The sequence below is a fragment of the Actinia tenebrosa genome, unplaced genomic scaffold (assembly GCF_029948245.1).
Source record: "Actinia tenebrosa isolate PJP-AT-01 unplaced genomic scaffold, QUT_ActTen_1.0 PGA_scaffold3__52_contigs__length_22856419, whole genome shotgun sequence".
Lineage (NCBI taxonomy): Eukaryota > Metazoa > Cnidaria > Anthozoa > Actiniaria > Actiniidae > Actinia > Actinia tenebrosa.
This window is the reverse complement of record NW_028292580.1, coordinates 15,291,722-15,308,783: the sequence shown is the minus strand read 5'-3', so window position 1 is coordinate 15,308,783 and position 17,062 is coordinate 15,291,722. Positions and strand designations below refer to the sequence as shown.

Below are 17,062 nucleotides of genomic sequence, written 5' to 3'. Positions count from 1 at the left end.
ATGCGATAATGTTCGTGACGGTAGCACTAGTTGTAGAGTTCAATCTGGGGAAAAACACGAAAAATATAGCGAAACATTGGAGGTTTTGGTGCAGATTTTTCACATTTTATGTCAACTAATTAGTTCAATTATTACCGTCAGCATGCCTCTTACTTCTGCTTTACAAGCTCGATTAAAGAAAAGAGGAATCGTATCAAAAGGTAAGGCAGAATATGACCACATAACATCGTAAAAGCTCAAAATAAATGCTACAGCTGTATACAGTTTACCTCAACCTTCAACAGTTACAGACTATTTACAATAGAAACGGTTATATCTTTGGCACTCTATGTAGTATATATTGAGGCTAAGATATCAAAGGCAACTCAAGAACTGGTTAGTCAATAAGAGTGTTTGTTGTATAACTAAACGTCAAATGTATGGTCAAAGGGTAGTGTACTGTATGTCCCAGTGGACAACATGCCAAAATGTATTGTATGACTAAATCAAAAATTGTTTGTAGGTCGTAGTAAGATTCGTATAAATAATTTGTTTCATCTATCCAAAAATTGTGTATTATTACAACCACATGGTCATCTTCAGGGTTAAAATTATTAATAAATAATCGATACTTATTCATACATGTAATGTCTCACAATTAAGGGTCATTTGTAGAAGGACTGCAACGTTTTGATGGCAACCTGCCTTATAGTCATCAGACAATGGTGTAGACTGAAGGGTGTCTATTATGATACCGCTTGTCTGATCATCAGTTTGAGCTTTGATGGATGATTGGTTATTTCATCTCCACGAAGAGTTTCCTTATGGTTGGTTCCACGCTTCAGGGATTTCGATACCATATACTGTATACCATATCCCTGAAGATTGGATACCCACTATAAGGAAACACTAAGGGGCTTTGGGGCTTCTCAATAGGCCGATCTTTGTTTACGTTTTTTCCTTATTAGCATAAAGCGGTATGACTTACACAAGTCTTGCCACACGACCATACCTTTCTTTGTAATTTTTAGTGTTTCCAAAAAAAATTACTCCCAAAATAATGAACAAATTACTCTCAAATTTTCAGTAGTTACTAAATAAGACATTCTCTTTCGATTTCTGGAGTCGGTTTGCTTGTAGCTTGAATTTTTTAATGCTAATGAGGAAAAACATAAACAAAGATCGGCCTATATTTAATAGGTTACTGGTTATTCAAATTTTCTGATTGTTGGAAGCCAAAGACCCTGATTTCTCAATTTATTTCTTTGCATCAAAAACTGTGACCCCCTTATTGTACGTACCATTCCTCCCATATCCCACGGCACTTCTCTAAATATTGATCTGTCCCTTTTAGATAATGATAATACCAAGAATGAAGAACAGAACTCAGAAGCTAGCACAGGAGAGGTTAAAGGCTGTCCAAACAGAACCAATCCTTATCATAAATGTGCAGAATACTGTCATAGAAGATGGGGATCTTCAGACCCTACTCAAGCTCCACACATTAAGGTAAATACTGTATCTTTCATTATTTGATATTGATGATATTCAACATCTAGTGGGTGATCTTGTTATAATCATTATACAGGTAACTGAGAAACTTAGCCAGTCAAAGAAAATTACTGGGCATAGCTGATAGTTTCTTTTGCTTTTTGAGTGCTCAACAGCTCCCAAAATGTTTGTCACAATACAGAGATATAAGCATGCAGTCATTTTATATTGCTTGCATAATTTTTTTTCCCTCAAGTAATCTCTGTCCTCTGATATAAACATGGTAGCCAGCCAGTATTATTTTTTGAAATATTTCATAATAATTTACTATATACTGTATCTATTATATTGCGATATTATGAAGCATGTCCATTGATCTTCATCAGTGTGCTACACTACTATTGATGTTAGAACACACAGATTTTTAAAAAATTACATAGTAGGAAGTGTAGTATTGAGCTAGCACTACAGTATATTCTTGAGAGCTCTCTTAAAACTAGCCATTCCTTCATTGTAAAATTAATGCACCTTTTATGCAATACTAGCAGTTATGTGTTTGCTCAAGATGAATTCAATGTTTCCTTGTTCAAGTGGTTCTTCTTATTTTAATTCAACAGGACTACTGTCATGTTCCTTTACCTCCTGGTTGGTATTTCATTACAGATCACAGCAGGTAAGTGTTGTGTACACTTACATTGTAAAGTGAATACAGTAGTACAATAGCCATCATCTATTTATAGTGACCATACAGGGCTTAAAATAATGGTTTCTTGGCAATTTTGCTTGGTCATCAATATAGCTGTAGCAACTACTGTGTATATTAGGCAAAAACTGGGTCAAGTTGGCATTGCAGTGCATTATGAGACTCTTAATTTAGGGGACATATTTCCAAGATGGTGTCAATTTGTTCCCTAGAACATAACCACAATGCACTGTAATGTTAACTCAACCCAGTTTTTTCCTCAACCTCAGAATGGCTAATAGGACATAGTTCTTGTCACTCCTTAAACTCCAAAATGCTGGAGTTTGAAATTGATTTTTACCGTGGATGGGCACTGGAAAAGCTATTGAAAAAAAAATTTTTACAAAAGTATTTGTTCACAATACAAACCCCTTGAATATTGCAGAAATTATTACATAAATGTTTTTTTGGCATGTGTTTGAATAATGACATATAAATATTGCTCTATTGCAGTGGAAAACATTATTATTGGAACACAACAACTAATCAGGTTTCTTGGCTACATCCTCTTGGTAAGGGTTTACATGTACTTGATGAAACCTAAATTGTCATCATCATCATTTTCACATGCTTTCATCATCATTCCGGTTATGTACATGTAGTTTTGTTTCTACATAAATTTGTTTTATAGATCCAGGTGCTGAAATAACCCTCCCTGCAACAGTATTGAACAAGCAACAATCTAAAGGTTAGTTAATGGCTAAAAATACAGTATAGTGTAAGTAACCAAGGGTCACAGTAGTGCACTCATTTCACCCACACTCCTGGACTTGGCATGACATGATGAGAGAGTTTTTAGCCCTTTAAGGTGGCTGCCTACTATTGAAAAATCCATGAAAAAGTTTTTGAATCACAAGGTTTAAACTCTAATTTAATGCTGATTTCAATTTTGGAAAGAGAATAGCAGTATCTCTAGGTCGTTTTTGAGATATTCACTATTAAACATAAGCCTATCAACAACTTTTTGAAAAGAAAAAGTAGAGAAAGCCAACCTAATTAATTTACCAACTTAATTTTTTCTCATCTTGGTGCTTGACAATGTTTGATAAAATGAGTGCCAAAAATGTACACTTATAGTACCACTTATTCTATAAGTAAAGCCATGTCATTTTTTTCAAACTTTGTGAGAAGTTTCTTTATTATGTACTCTTATTTGGAAATTCAAAAACATGTTTTGCTCCTCAATAAAAATATGAAGGTTTATTGCGATTTTGAGTGGTCTTATTGTGCGTACTCAAATAATGGTGTCATCATTGTTGCATAGAAGTGTGTGCAGTACAGTAGCTTCATTTTTCTATAGTAGGCAGCCACCTTAAAGGAAACATTCATTGGTTTAAATTTTAAAAATAATACGCCTTGAAACCACCTTATCAAAGTCAAAGCACAGCTACTGTAACACACAGATAAATTCCAGGAATTTAGTATGATAGGTTTTGTGGACGAAAGAAAACCAGAGAACCCCAAATAAAATTTGAAGCAAGATAGAGACTTCAGTTTACTTATGTTTGATACTGAGTCTGAGATAATCAACCTTGAGGTGAGAGGTGATTGCACTTCCCTTGATTCCTGATAAAAGGCAGACATCCACAATGCAGGACATTCAGGTTTAACATGCATTACAGAGTGACTACACTGTACATGTACGAGGCTCTGTAGTAACAGAGTACAATACATCTACTTTACTTTGCAGATAATAAGATAGAGCCAAACAGAGAAATCCCATCTCCATTAGTGACAGCTGGTGATACAACACAAGAAAAAGAGCAATCATTAAGTGTAGGGAAACATCCAAGTCTTGTAAAGGTAAAGAAGTCTGATGCAGTGTCTTGTTTGTTATTATCATTATAATCACCACTATCATTATCAGCATCATTATCATAATTTTTATTTTCTTGTCAACTTATAAAATATATATAATTATTAGACGTACAGTAGTACAGTTAGTTAGGTTATTAGTGATTTGTAACATCATCGCAGTCTTCATCACTGCAACTGCGCACTTATCCTCATAACTACTGAACAGTGTATCAGCTACAGTAGCAACGTCACTACTGCCAAATCAACACCACCATACAATGATTTCATCACCATTGTTATCATCACTATCATCATCACCATCATTATCACCAATATCTTAACCATTTCTAACTCTGTCACCATTGATCATTGTTATCAAGATTCTAGTAATATTTATCTTGTTATTATAGGGATCACAAAAACGACAAGAAATGGCTGAAAAAAGAAAGCTCAATGAGAAAGGTACAATACTTTGCTCGTTTTTAAAAAAGTATATTTTTTAAAGCAGGTTGGATTGCAGGACATCGATAATGCTATGGTAATATTAAACTCAAAGTTTTTTTAAATATCTGCATAGAAAATGTCCTCCTTCCCCTATATCCCTGCACCCATCCAAAAAAATCGACCACCATGCAGAACTCCTGCCTGGTCTACTGTCTCACCTACCCCAGTATTCTAACATTCATAGGTGCAATGATTGAATAATTACTATGTTCAATTTTTAGAAACTAAAAATAAGCGTAATCGTATGGATGAGCTGGACCCAATGGACCCGGCTGCATACTCAGATACTCCAAGGTACTGTTATGCAACATTAATTATACCTACTGTATTTCAAAATAATGTCATTTTTGGTCGGATACATGTAATACATGTATATAAAGTCTGAGACCAATTTAACAAACTGTGGGCTGTGAGCTGTGAGCTGTGAGCTGTGAATTTGAATACAAAAAAAATAATTTTTTTTGTCTGTTAATATCTAAATACAAGTATGACTTGGCCTTCAAGCGATGACCTTGGCTGCAGAATTGGACTCAGATTTTAGGCCCCATTTACATGTACCTTTACATGGGAATTCCAAGGATGATCCTAGAACTAGGATCTTCCTTGCAGGTGAATCAACCATGCATTCAGTTTACATGAGAAAAGAGGTGTGAACCCTATCCCTGGTGCTACGATCTTCCTATCTGGGAGACAGGAAGATCCTACTGCTAGGGATATATAGCCGCTAAGTTGATTAGCCTGCAAGAAAGATCCCAATTATAGGATCAACCTCATTCCATATACATGTAAACAGGGCCAGATATCGAGAAGCCCGACCGATATAGATGCATAACATTTATTTTGAATGGTTATATTATACTATTTTTGTATCAACACATTTTTTAGCATTATTTTGATATATACAACTGTACTGACATTTTGGGCATTTCCCTTTGAAGCTTTAATAGTTTTTTATAAAGTGCTTTTGTTGCATGAAATAACAGAGACTGACATCTTAGTAAACATGGTTTATTTAAACGTAATATGAAATCAATTGTTAAATCACAACCAACATTTCCCAGAATATATCATTGCAATTTTATATTTGCTTTTAAACAAGACTTACATGATATAGATATTTTTTTCACAACGAATGAGTAGCGATTGTGGGAAACATCAAAAATGGACGATAATAGTAATTGACGTTTCGACATCATCATTAAGTGAAAATGAAAGCTACTTGTTGAGTTAGTCTGAGATTGCTTGAAATCTTCTTCGTCTGCATGTAGTGCTTTTCTCTTTACTTTCGACTCAGGGTTTTTTATCTTGAATCCCAAAACTGCGTTTTTTCTGTTGGAATCTTTTCATCGTCCATCATATAGTGAGATCGCTGACATCTTTGGTCTTCTCGCTAAAAGCCTTGATTCTGTTTCGTTCCATAGCGGCTGGAATCTTTTCAGTGTTCATATATATAGTGAGATCGCTGTAATTTTTGGTCTTCTTAAAGCATTGATTCTGTTTTGTTCATGGCAAGAATGTTTTGTTCATTATTGTGATCGTTGTATACTGTAGTCTTCGGTCTTCTTGGTAAAAGCATCTAGTGTGATATTTCCTAAGACGTGCTGGCTATGTTTTTAACAATGTTTTTCATTTCAATCCTTTGCGTGGATAGTAAAAGTTTAGCCTCCAAAAATGAGGAACGCTCCAACAAACATGGAATGGTAGGTGCTTATCCAACCAAACCGAAAAATAAAAGGAAAAAAGAATCTATCTATCTATCTATCTATCTAACTGAGAAGTGAATAATGTTACGTGTATACAGGTATTTGATTGGCTGATATTTTGGTATCTGGCAGGTTCATTGAATGCATGATGTCACGGCCTTACCGTGAAACGAGTTGCTAGACCAGACTAAACAACAATGTAACACATCAATGCAAATCCTGGCTGCTTTTTTCTGAGTCAATTGATGGTTTTCAACCATTCCCAAGAGAATGTTATAACAAAAGACACGGCGGCCATGCTGGAGGATATAACAAAAAGGACTAATGACGAATCTATTGTTAAATTCCTCCAACATGGCGGCCGTGAAAACCATCAATTAGCTTTCCTGTTTAGTCTGTTACGACTTTAGAAACGTGTTCGTAGACTTTAAGAACTGGTTTTTGTCTTATGATTTTCATTGATCAAAGAGCACACGTTTTCGTGATTAGAAAGATTATTGTCTTGATATGAAGGATAGCCCATTTTGATTCATTAAGATTCGTACTACAAAGTAGGGGATTCCCCTTATTCCTTTATACTTGAACCCTTTGAACTCTCTCTCATTCTGATTGGTTGACCAGCTTTGTTGTCATATTATTAGCCAATCATATTCCAAGGATTTGAAAGGCGAAACATGCGAACCCTTACCGTGAAAAAGGTGTTTTATTTTGATTTTACGAGACCAGACTAGAAATGAATGAAAACATTCAACGTAAGGTTTCAATATTTTTTTATTCAGGAAACTACAACAACCATAAAAAGTACTCGACTTTTCGAAACTAAAATAAACCGTTATTGAGTTTACAACATTCTTTATCAGAAAAACACTAAACCTTTACACAAAGTACGGTTTTCAATATATTAACAAGATACTAATTCTAAAAGGAAAAAAAAGTTAAGTAAATCAAAAAATGAAAAAAGGATCAAAAATGAAAAAAGGACATCTTGAAATCTATTACACTGTCTGTAGGTTTTTACCCAAAACACAGATTCTGAAAAGAAAAATAAGTAAATCACGAACGAGTTTAGAACAAATCACAAATATATATAAAATATATACATTGCATGAACATCTTGAAATTTATCACACTTGAGATGAGGTGTTTCACGAGCTTCTACTAGTGTTTCGTTTTTTACTAGACTTGTTATTTTTTTCTCGATTTATATGAAAATGTCTGATCAAAATATCATAATGATAAAAATGCTTAATCAAAGGCGAGTCCAAATATCTTGTCTTGCTCCCTTCAAAGGATTTGGCATGGTCGTTTTTAAGACGATAGGTTTGATGAGGTGTCTCTGATTCAGTGAGGATGTTGGAGGTCTTTGGTAGAGGGGTTTGCCTGGAAAGGTTTTGCCATTATGACTTGGGCGTATGGAAATCATCTTGTTGAGATGATGGATAAAAATCTTGCTTCATATTGTTTTCGCTTTCTCTTGAAAGTCATCTCTTTTCTAAGCAGGAGTTTGCATGATCATTAAGCAGCTACGGGTGAGGCGGTGGGGTATCGTCGTCGTTCGACATCTTGTATTATTAAACATCTCACTGTGATATTTTCCCAAATGTTCACACAATGTTTCTCCACCTTCTCATGCTAGCGGCTCCTTCCGCTTTCTTCATGTCTTCTGATCATTCTGGGGTGCATTGAATTGCGAAGAATCGCCTTTAACCTCCTTGCTGAAAAGCAAGAGGAACGTGCCTCCAAAAAGAGCTTTGATAAAGGGAAATGAAGTTTAGAAGAGCATTCCTTCTCTTTTATACGGTATCCCCCGAATTGTTACCGTTGACGTATCAGGCCTTATTTGATTGGCTAATTGCTTTGATTGTCACATGTTAATAACATTCCATGTTTGCCTTTAGGGTTATTTCCCTTTTTTCGGAAAAGTGCTTTGTAGCACTAACTTACATTAGGGAATTTTCCCTTACTTAATATTGGACCTTTCTCCTGATTGGATTACTATCTCGTATGTTATTCTATTAGCCAATCAGTTAACAGTTGTAGGTCGATGAACCTTAGACTTTCTGTCTCGCGAAATTGTGATTGGTTGCGTTTTACAAAGCTAGTGTAAGTGTTGTGGGCACCAAAGAACGGAAAAAAAGGTTTTAAAAACCTTTGATGATTGAGATTTAATTACTTTATTTTTATCATCATTTATTTCCAAGTAAGCAACGCATATAAAGTATTTTTTAGTCGCTAAGGCTCTCCCCAAAAAATGATTGAGAAACCGTTCTTCATTGCTGCATTACCAATTAGGGATTTTTCCCTTTCCGCACAACTTGAACCCTGACAACTTACTTATCCCTGATTGGATGATTGGCTTTACCTACTATGACATCGGCCAATCACATCTTCCAGCTTCCCGACAGAAGCACACATATTTTCGCCAAGATGTTTTCCCTTGAAGATAAAAGTGCTTAGTTTCACTTTTAATATAATTAGAAAGTAAACGAGCCATTTTTCAATACCTTTTTGACATTTTTATTGAACAACTACTGAATAAAGCGTTTTGAATTTTAAAATAAATTAGTTTAGTCGAAATATGTCATTGATCCTGGTTTAAGTAAACCCATTTTACATACATTTTGATACTAATATATATGGTTCGCCATGATATTAAAGATCTCTATTTTTAAGTGGGCTCCTAAATTAATTAAAATACTATAAATAAACATGAGAAACATAAAAAGGTAAGAAAAAGGTAATTTTACGACACCAGACTAAGCATCAATGCAAACAGTCGACGTAAAGGCTTAATGTTCTTTTATTCAGAAAACTGCAAAACCCATATACAAAATACTATTTTAAACGTCGAAACCCTAAAAAAATATTGAAATCAAGAAGAAGAAAATAAGATCCTCAAAACTAAAAATATATTTATTGAGTTTACAACATTTTAAAATACGAAAAATTATAGTTCTGAATATAAAGGGGAAAAAAGTTAATGTGCTACTCTGATGAAAATCGCTCAAGCAAATCAAAAAAGAAAAATCTGATCAAAAATGAAAGATCTTTCACGCTTGAGGTTATTACCCAAAGTATTTATCCTAAAAAGAAGGGGAAAAATAAGTAAATCACAAACAAATTTTGACGGGAAAATTATCTTTTCAATGTTCATTATTGTTCATCATAATAATAGTGAGATCGCTGTACACTTTGGTCTTCTTGCTAAATGCCTTGATTCTGTTTTGTTGCATGGCTACGGGAATGATATCTTTTCAATGTTCAGTATTGTTCATTATATAGTAAAATCAGATCGCTGTAATCTTTGGTGTTCTTGCTAAATGCCTTGATTCTGTTTTGTTGCATGGCTACGGGAATGATATCTTTTCAATGTTCAGTATTGTTCATTATATAGTAAAATCAGATCGCTGTAATCTTTGGTCTTCTTGCTAAATGCCTTGATTCTGTTTTGTTTCATGGCTACGGGAATGATATCTTTTCAATGTTCATTATAGTTCATCATAATAATAGTGAGATCGCTGTAATCTTTGGTCTTCTTGCTGAAAGCCTTGATTCTGTTTTGATGGCACATCCTTGTTGACAGCTGCAGAGTTTCCAGTTCTCCCGCGTTTTCATCTTTTGTGTGTATTATAAAAGTTTAACCTCCAAAAAGGAGGAAAGTTCCGATCAGAGAAAAATGATTAAAAGTATGATCACCAAAGCAAGAATGCTCTTTTATATAGATGCAGCATACCAAAACCCCCCATATTGTGACATTGCGTGTATTCCTTCGATTGGCTAGTTATTTTGGTTTTCAGTGTCATTAAACCCCGACCCCCCAGCCTGGGATATACGTGGGGATTAGAATTGAATCATAGTCAGTGACATGCAGTGAACTAAAACTGACAAATGCCGCACCATATATGGGGACAAAATTTGCGGTAAATAATAATAAAAAAAGGCCCACTTCCTGGGGCAACAAAATTTGGCTTGGCAACATATTTTTATAGCTTCTCGTTTCTATAAAAAAGTAAAAAGCAGTGACCCAAAATTCTCTGCTGGAACAATGGCCGCCATCTTGGAATTTACAAAACAAATCCCCACCTAATGCCCCACATTCCTTTGGCAGGGATGACAAAATGTGTGAATCCCCCACATAGTCGGGAACCAAAAACTGCTAAAAAAGTAACAAATCCCACCAAATCACCACATATCCCTGGGTGGAGGTCGGGGTTTACTTTGACTGGACGAAAAAATTGATAACTTTTTCATGTCCCCTGACCCCCTGAAAAAGGGCAGCTGATTCGTACTTTTATGAGTAGAGCGGCGAATGGATCGGGTCTGTGTTGTCCATAAGGACGCTATTCATTGATTTCGATGGTTATATGCGGTCTTATTCTAAAATATCAAGACGAATCCTGCAATTTTGCTTAGCTGATTGATATTGACTTTGACATTCCTTGTCTCCCAGCAAGTTTAACACAGTTATTTTAATTTCCAGAGATTTGATTTTACGTCGATTTTTAAAAAATTGTTTCTGCTGTATGATTTTCAATGATCGTGAAAGCAATTCGTGACAAATAGAAACATTATGGTCTTGAAGCAAAGTTCATACCAAGTTGGGAATTCCCCTTCTAAAAGAAAATGTTAAGGAAATCAAGAAAAATTTCATATTCCTTAAAAATATTTTGATATTGACTGGTATTTGGGGATTTCCTTTTGAAGCTGGAACGAGGTCAACCACCTTGTTACAGCCCAAAGCTCTTGGTTTAAGGCTTTAAGCTCTCCTTCACTGTTAAGTTCTCAAACAGAAATGCCTGAAGAGCTGAACATGTAAATATTAACACTGATGACTTGATGACTTTTTTAAAATAGCCAATGTACACTGCTGACTGCTTATGAGTGATTCTTGGTTCTTTTTCATCACATTCCTTAGAAGTATTTCGATATGGCGTTGTTGTATTTGGGGATTTCCCTTTGAAGCTGCAGCCGGGTCAACCACTTTGTTGATACCAATCATGGCTGCTTATTTCTCATTCAGTTAGCTTTCCTGTTCAGTCTGTTACAAATTTCTCTGAAAGCACCCCGCCCCCTTCTCTATGTAAAATATTTGTAATGCTTTTTGTGAAATACCACAATAACACACAGGTATTTTTTTCCGGTCCGGTATCCTAAAAGATCGTGCGTTCTGATTGGCTGTTTGAGCGGGCGGTATTTTGTCAGTATCTACCCGCGCGCTCGGTCCGGTATCCTTTGCCGCTAAACGACAACACAAAGTAAGTAAAAACAATACGGGAAAAAAATAAACAAGTTATTTACCGTCCTATAGTCGGTCCGGATAGGGAAAAACTGTGCCCTCGGTCTTGAAAACGGACCTCGGCCTAACGGCCTCGGTCCGTATATTCAAGACCTCGGGCACAGTTTTTCCCTATCCGGACCGACTATAGGACGGTAAATAACATATATGTATTTGAATAATGATAAATGTAGTTTATTCAAACGTAGACTGAAATAGTAAATCTATAACCAAAATTTCTCAGAGTACACAACTAATTGCTTTTAAACATGTACGAGTATTCTGATTTCATCCTCTTCTACGATCGTCAATGTCGATTTTACTTTCAAATCGACATAAGAATTAAAGATCTTCATTCTTGGTTAAAGGTTTTTTAGGCATAAATGTATTTTTAGCTTGCTGGAATGATTTTCCCTTCTCTACTCAGGATTGCTTCTGTACTTTTCTGCTGATAAGCTTAAGGGCATAGTACTAGTGTTATCTTTTGTCGTGCTCTTTTGGTAGTCTTCGTCTTCTTTCCGGTAAGGGCACTGTACGTGAACTCTTTTTTTGTACACAAGGTCCTGTCGGTTAAACAAGCACGGTTTAAGCTCCTGTCGGTTCGTCTTGAAAGTAATATTCACCAAAGGCCTTTACGAGGGTTTTTGTAGATGCACTTTATATGAACGTTTTTTTAAAAGTCAGTTTAACCTCGAAACCCAGTCGAGGAACACACCGCCCATGACAGCTCTTTTAATTAGTGATACGAAAATAACCTCAAATTGAACCCACTCTCGATTTTATACGTCCTACCTGTCACGCTACATCTGTCGTTGAGTTTTGATTGGGCAGTAATGATTATAGCTGTCAGACGTCTCTCGACTCAACTCAAACCCCGTTCATTCACGGGCAAAAAATGCAGGCCTTGGGAAAACCTGAAAACCGGAAGGTAGAATGATGTCACGAAGATTGGTGACAGCGCTCGCATAATTAGCTATTAATAGTTCGCCCAAGTCCCGTTTTACACAACTCTTTCTCAGTCATGGATGCCATGGATGTTTTTGTTTCTATTTTCTTCATCATTTATGTTTTTTTCCTTAACAGAGGTGACTGGAGCACGGGTCTTCAACAGAAAGGCGATGCTAAGACAGGAGCAGACGTGACGGCATCTGGCCCACTGTTTCAACAAAGACCCTACCCTAGCCCTGGAGCTGTTCTGCGTCAGAATCAAAAACTCGCGGCTGGTGGTGAATAATAAACTCTTAGCGATGAAAAAAGGTTTACTCTTTGGTTGTCGAGGTCTACTTCCAGTCTACTTCCAGTTCCGTACATCTGTCCAGGGCTCGAAATAGAAATAAAAATGGCAAAACATTTTAAAAAATGTTTTTGGCATGACATGATTTTGGCTGAGCAAAATTTCCTCTGCCATTCTATTTTTTAGTTCAAAATGTTTTTTTTTTTAGCCTGTCAGTATTAAAATTCGACCTGCATTTTGGCCATTGGCAGGCCGCTATTTCGAGCCCAGATCTCCTCTACTCAAACTCACGTTAACTCATAGATAGGGATACCCGGAAACTAACTGGCTGCCTTAATATGTAATCGTGGCTGATGTAAATAAAGCAAGCACTTACACAACAATACGATCTGATATATATCACTAGCTTTCGTTAAACGGAGGTAAATACATGGTACCTTTAGATACCTCTTGCTCTTCTGTTCTATATTAACTGCAAGGCATAATCAATATTTTGAACATTTGTGGGTGATTTGTAAGGCTTTAAGCACCCCATTCCCTTTCCCTCTTTAAAGATCCATCGGGCCAGCAACGCGAACAAAAGCTTTACAACTCCTGACTTAGTAATTAAAACTCATAAACTCTGCAAACGATAAAAGCATAATTTTAGGCTCTGGGTGCTAGGGTGCATGCCGGCCCATTATTCGCCGGTTTTCAAGAGGTCGACAGGCAATCCTGTATATTATTAAGGTCCTTTTATGTATTCTTTTATTTTCTTGCTATTGGTGTATTAGCAGCCGTATAGTAAGGTGTAGCTTCGTCAGACAAATCACTTTCGGTCTCGCCAAATGAAATCAAAGTACTTGAAGCTGTCAAAGATATCTTGGCCCTCGTTGCCTGGCACAGTAGAATATCTGGAGGCATTACCCGGAGGTTTTGATAACAGAAGTACGAGATCAAGTGTGCGTCTGTCATGGTCTTTGGCTGAGAATCAGACTCCATGCCAAGGAAAGTCAGGAAAAAGGAATCCTTTGTCCTGAGCATACAGCAAAGGATATTCATAAACTGGAATGCAGTGAAAAGAATACAGATGTCCAACACTAGTATATTCGCGTACCATATAACTACATAGATGCGTACGATGGGAAGGGTACACGAAACGAGGCTCAAGTCATCCACACGGCAAACGAACTGGGTCTTAAAGCTCGACACGTAGAGTGGTGAGCTTAAAAAGTAGCATAAAAGAGATGAAATGAATATCAGCTCTGTCAGAACTAGCTTGGCGATGAAGAGTCTTGTTAGGTATTTCTGGCCAAGCCAGTAATTTATTTGACAGTCCAGTTGTCCTAATCTTTGTCGTGCTTCCACTGAAGCAGCGCGCGAGAACATGAATGGTTTAGGCGTGCTCTGCACAGGGTGACCATTGCAGTCCATTTTCGCTAAATCTTTACACATGTGTGCAATATATTTTATAGCGATCGTGAGCCTTTCTGTACACCATAGTAACCATAGCAACACCGGAAGATAAGAAACAACCGCTTGAATTGCTAAAGCGAGTGGAAAATACCGCTGATACATAAGCTTGGGGTTTCCTTTTATTCCAAGAACTGTGACCCCAGGAATACGATTAATGGCCTCGTTTTCCGCCCTAATGAGATTATTACTGAAGTCTGTCATGTTGGCCGAGCAGTATGCTTTGTCATAGATGGCCTGGGTTTGAGAGTAGGACAGGTGCTCTTTAACGGCTCTGTTGATTGGCTGACAAACCATGACGTCGTCTGTGAATAAAACAGAAAGTCAGTCTTCACGCTTACCAATCCAAAGCACAGTATATCAATCGACAACACTGGCGCGGGCTGATTTGTGTTAAACATATTCTTTGCTCCTTTATCTCGGCAACTCGTTTTTTTCCACGCGTTTGACACAAAACCAAGCATTTGCGTTCTTCGAAACGTCATGCAAATAGTTATTGCTGTCGGGTAGATAGGGTCGTAGAATATAAGTTTTTCTCATAATATAAATAAATATTGCATGTGGGATTCAATTGCTCAGTAGTTCAGTACACTCAATGCTTATAGTAATACATTTTTACGCGAAACACCAGCAACGAGCCTAGTACCGGCTTTCGTCTCTAGATTGATGCTTGCTATTTAAGAAATAGTAAAAAAAAATTTGTTTTCGGCCTTTACTGTGAATAATTTCAAAAAGTTTACCTTTATATGAGACGTCGCGTAAAGCTACAGACGTGAAAATATGGTACAACTCGCTACTGCTATTTTCAGTGCAATGACAACTGACGTTTACCCCGGTCGGGGAATCGAGGTATTGAGTTGACTTCTTTTGTTAGTTTGCAACATGCAACCGGAGTACGGCTAGGTTAATGATTTGAGATCAATAACATGCATTACCTCTACAAACTGCCCACTGAACGTCGAAACAGGTGTTTAAAAACAAACAAAAAATACACAATTACTTGTGATTTTTTTAGTCGATACTTAAATTGAATAGGAGTCCATAGCTATTTTGAGTTCAAAAATAAGAATTTCCTAACTTGTGAGCTGGAAATGGTGGGAAATAAGCTTTGAATAATAATCCAACTTCGGCAAATACCGAAGAAAAGTTTATTTAGACTGCAAGCGTTCCTAACCCATCTTCGCGGATCACGCTCTCTATGTTTATCATGACCTAGATAAAGTTTATGATTATAGAAATATTTAATAAGCTAGACTCACCAAATACATGTTCCTTTACGAGTAGAAACAGTGCCATCAATCCAATAACATACACTGATAGCCATTTAACTATCCTATCAAATGGAGACTCAGCAGTCACTGGAGATTCCGGTTTTCGTGCTCCAATTCCTGCTTCGTAGTACATGGTTCATGTGCCTTGTTTAAGATGGTTTGGGTGACCACAATTTGCGTTTAATGATCCAAACATCCAACAGAAAAAACTAAGCGAAACTGAGAGAAGGCTAGGCTTGTCAATGGTGTGTGCAATAGGTAATTTCCTGGTATGCAAGAATGAATAGAATCCACACTTCCTCGAAAAACTCTAGATGATGCTTTGTGGTTTGGGTTTATACACATATCCACTTTGATGACCACTCACTGTGCCTTCTCACATTCCACAGCCTTAAGGCTTCAGTTCCCTTGCTGCAATAAGACTATCTATTCGTGGCTACTATCTCTCAGGACACCTAGGGCGGAGGTGACAAACTTGCATTTGTTTCAGTCCGTAAACGCAGCAGTACAGTCGGCCAAGGCTTTTGTAACTGTTATCAGTTTCTAGGGACTTCTTCTTTGAGGCTGACTAGTACAAAATGAGGAATCTCTCTTTAAAGAACTAATTGATATCGATGATCATATATACCAAGTCAGGTTTTAGGCAACTAAATATCAAGAATTCCCCATGCATGACAAAGTTATGTAGTCTACAAAGAATCTACAGGCGATTGGTTCACCTTAGAGTGAGGATTCATTTTCTGCTTGAGGAGATACTCATCAGCCTCTTCCATGGATCAAGTGTTTTTACGACATGTCAACAGGTAGAGTAAAACGCTTCTGGTATATTCGTGTACTGAGTCATGAAATAAAGATCTTGACCAATCTATGTTTTAGTCAATTTATTTGTTTGTAGCATCGATGCCTAGCTGGATTCATCAGTTCTGACTTATAAACCGTATTTCCCGTCTACTAAGCTCCCCTTGCCTTTTCAATGCTTTTGAAAAGGGGCTTATTAGAAGAAAGGGCTTAATAGAGCCTCGGGGCTCGATACCTTTAGTCCTGATCTTTGGAAATTCATAGTTATTTTTATTCATAATCTAGACAGGTGAAATTTCTTTCAGAGGCCTGCCCGAAGGAAAAGGATCACAATGTTTGCTAATAGCGACTTAGAATGGAGACCAGCTGGCTCGGCTTATGAGAAGGGGGGATACCTTGATAGAGAAAATACGGTATTAGCTAATTTTTTCCAAATATGTATACCTTTTTCAAAGTGGTTTTACAACTGTGCTTTTTGAGATTCTCAGCCCCCAAAAAAACTAAAAAGATTTTTGAATATTTTTTTTGATTAATATAAAGTCTTGATTGCCAAAGAATATTATTTTCATGAGGAATTTGTATTCACAGACGGTTCAATAAGCAAAAATAGTGACTATTCAAAAATAAATTATTTTATTTATTTTATTATTTTATGGCTGCTTGTATTTACAAAATATTATCAAAAATATTTATGAACCGGATTGTTGAATGACTTTAACATCCCTTTTTTTCGCATCACTGATTATATCACTTCTTAATTATATAGATTCAGAAAAATATTTGCTTACAATTGCAATTCTGCATTCCAAGCCAAAA

General features: G+C 36.5%; 2 protein-coding genes across 2 annotated transcripts; one reads left to right on the top strand and one right to left on the bottom strand.

Moving 5' to 3' along the window:
• The first annotated feature begins 9 nt into the window (after positions 1–9).
• LOC116294492 (polyglutamine-binding protein 1) lies at positions 10–13,108 on the top strand. Its single transcript, XM_031702112.2, has 9 exons — positions 10–200; positions 1,334–1,488; positions 2,088–2,143; positions 2,666–2,724; positions 2,844–2,900; positions 3,903–4,015; positions 4,420–4,471; positions 4,735–4,807; positions 12,575–13,108. The coding sequence occupies exons 1-9, from the start codon at positions 143–145 to the stop codon at positions 12,723–12,725; spliced, it is 774 nt and encodes a 257-aa protein (XP_031557972.2). The 5' UTR covers positions 10–142; the 3' UTR covers positions 12,726–13,108.
• A 43-nt stretch (positions 13,109–13,151) lies between these two features.
• On the bottom strand, positions 13,152–14,482 carry LOC116294491 (uncharacterized). The gene has a single exon (XM_031702111.2). The coding sequence runs from the start codon at positions 14,472–14,474 to the stop codon at positions 13,473–13,475; it is 1,002 nt and encodes a 333-aa protein (XP_031557971.2). The 5' UTR covers positions 14,475–14,482; the 3' UTR covers positions 13,152–13,472.
• Between the last annotated feature and the right edge of the window lie 2,580 nt (positions 14,483–17,062).

Excerpts from the sequence above, each read along its gene's own strand:
- LOC116294492 (XM_031702112.2), top strand. The coding sequence starts at position 143 with ATGCCTCTTACTTCTGCTTTACAAGCTCGATTAAAGAAAAGAGGAATC. Across the intron at positions 2,725-2,843 it reads TTCTTGGCTACATCCTCTTG|ATCCAGGTGCTGAAATAACC; the intron begins GTAAGGGTTTAC and ends TTTGTTTTATAG. Across the intron at positions 4,472-4,734 it reads AAGAAAGCTCAATGAGAAAG|AAACTAAAAATAAGCGTAAT; the intron begins GTACAATACTTT and ends TTCAATTTTTAG.
- LOC116294491 (XM_031702111.2), bottom strand. The coding sequence starts at position 14,474 with ATGGTTTGTCAGCCAATCAACAGAGCCGTTAAAGAGCACCTGTCCTAC.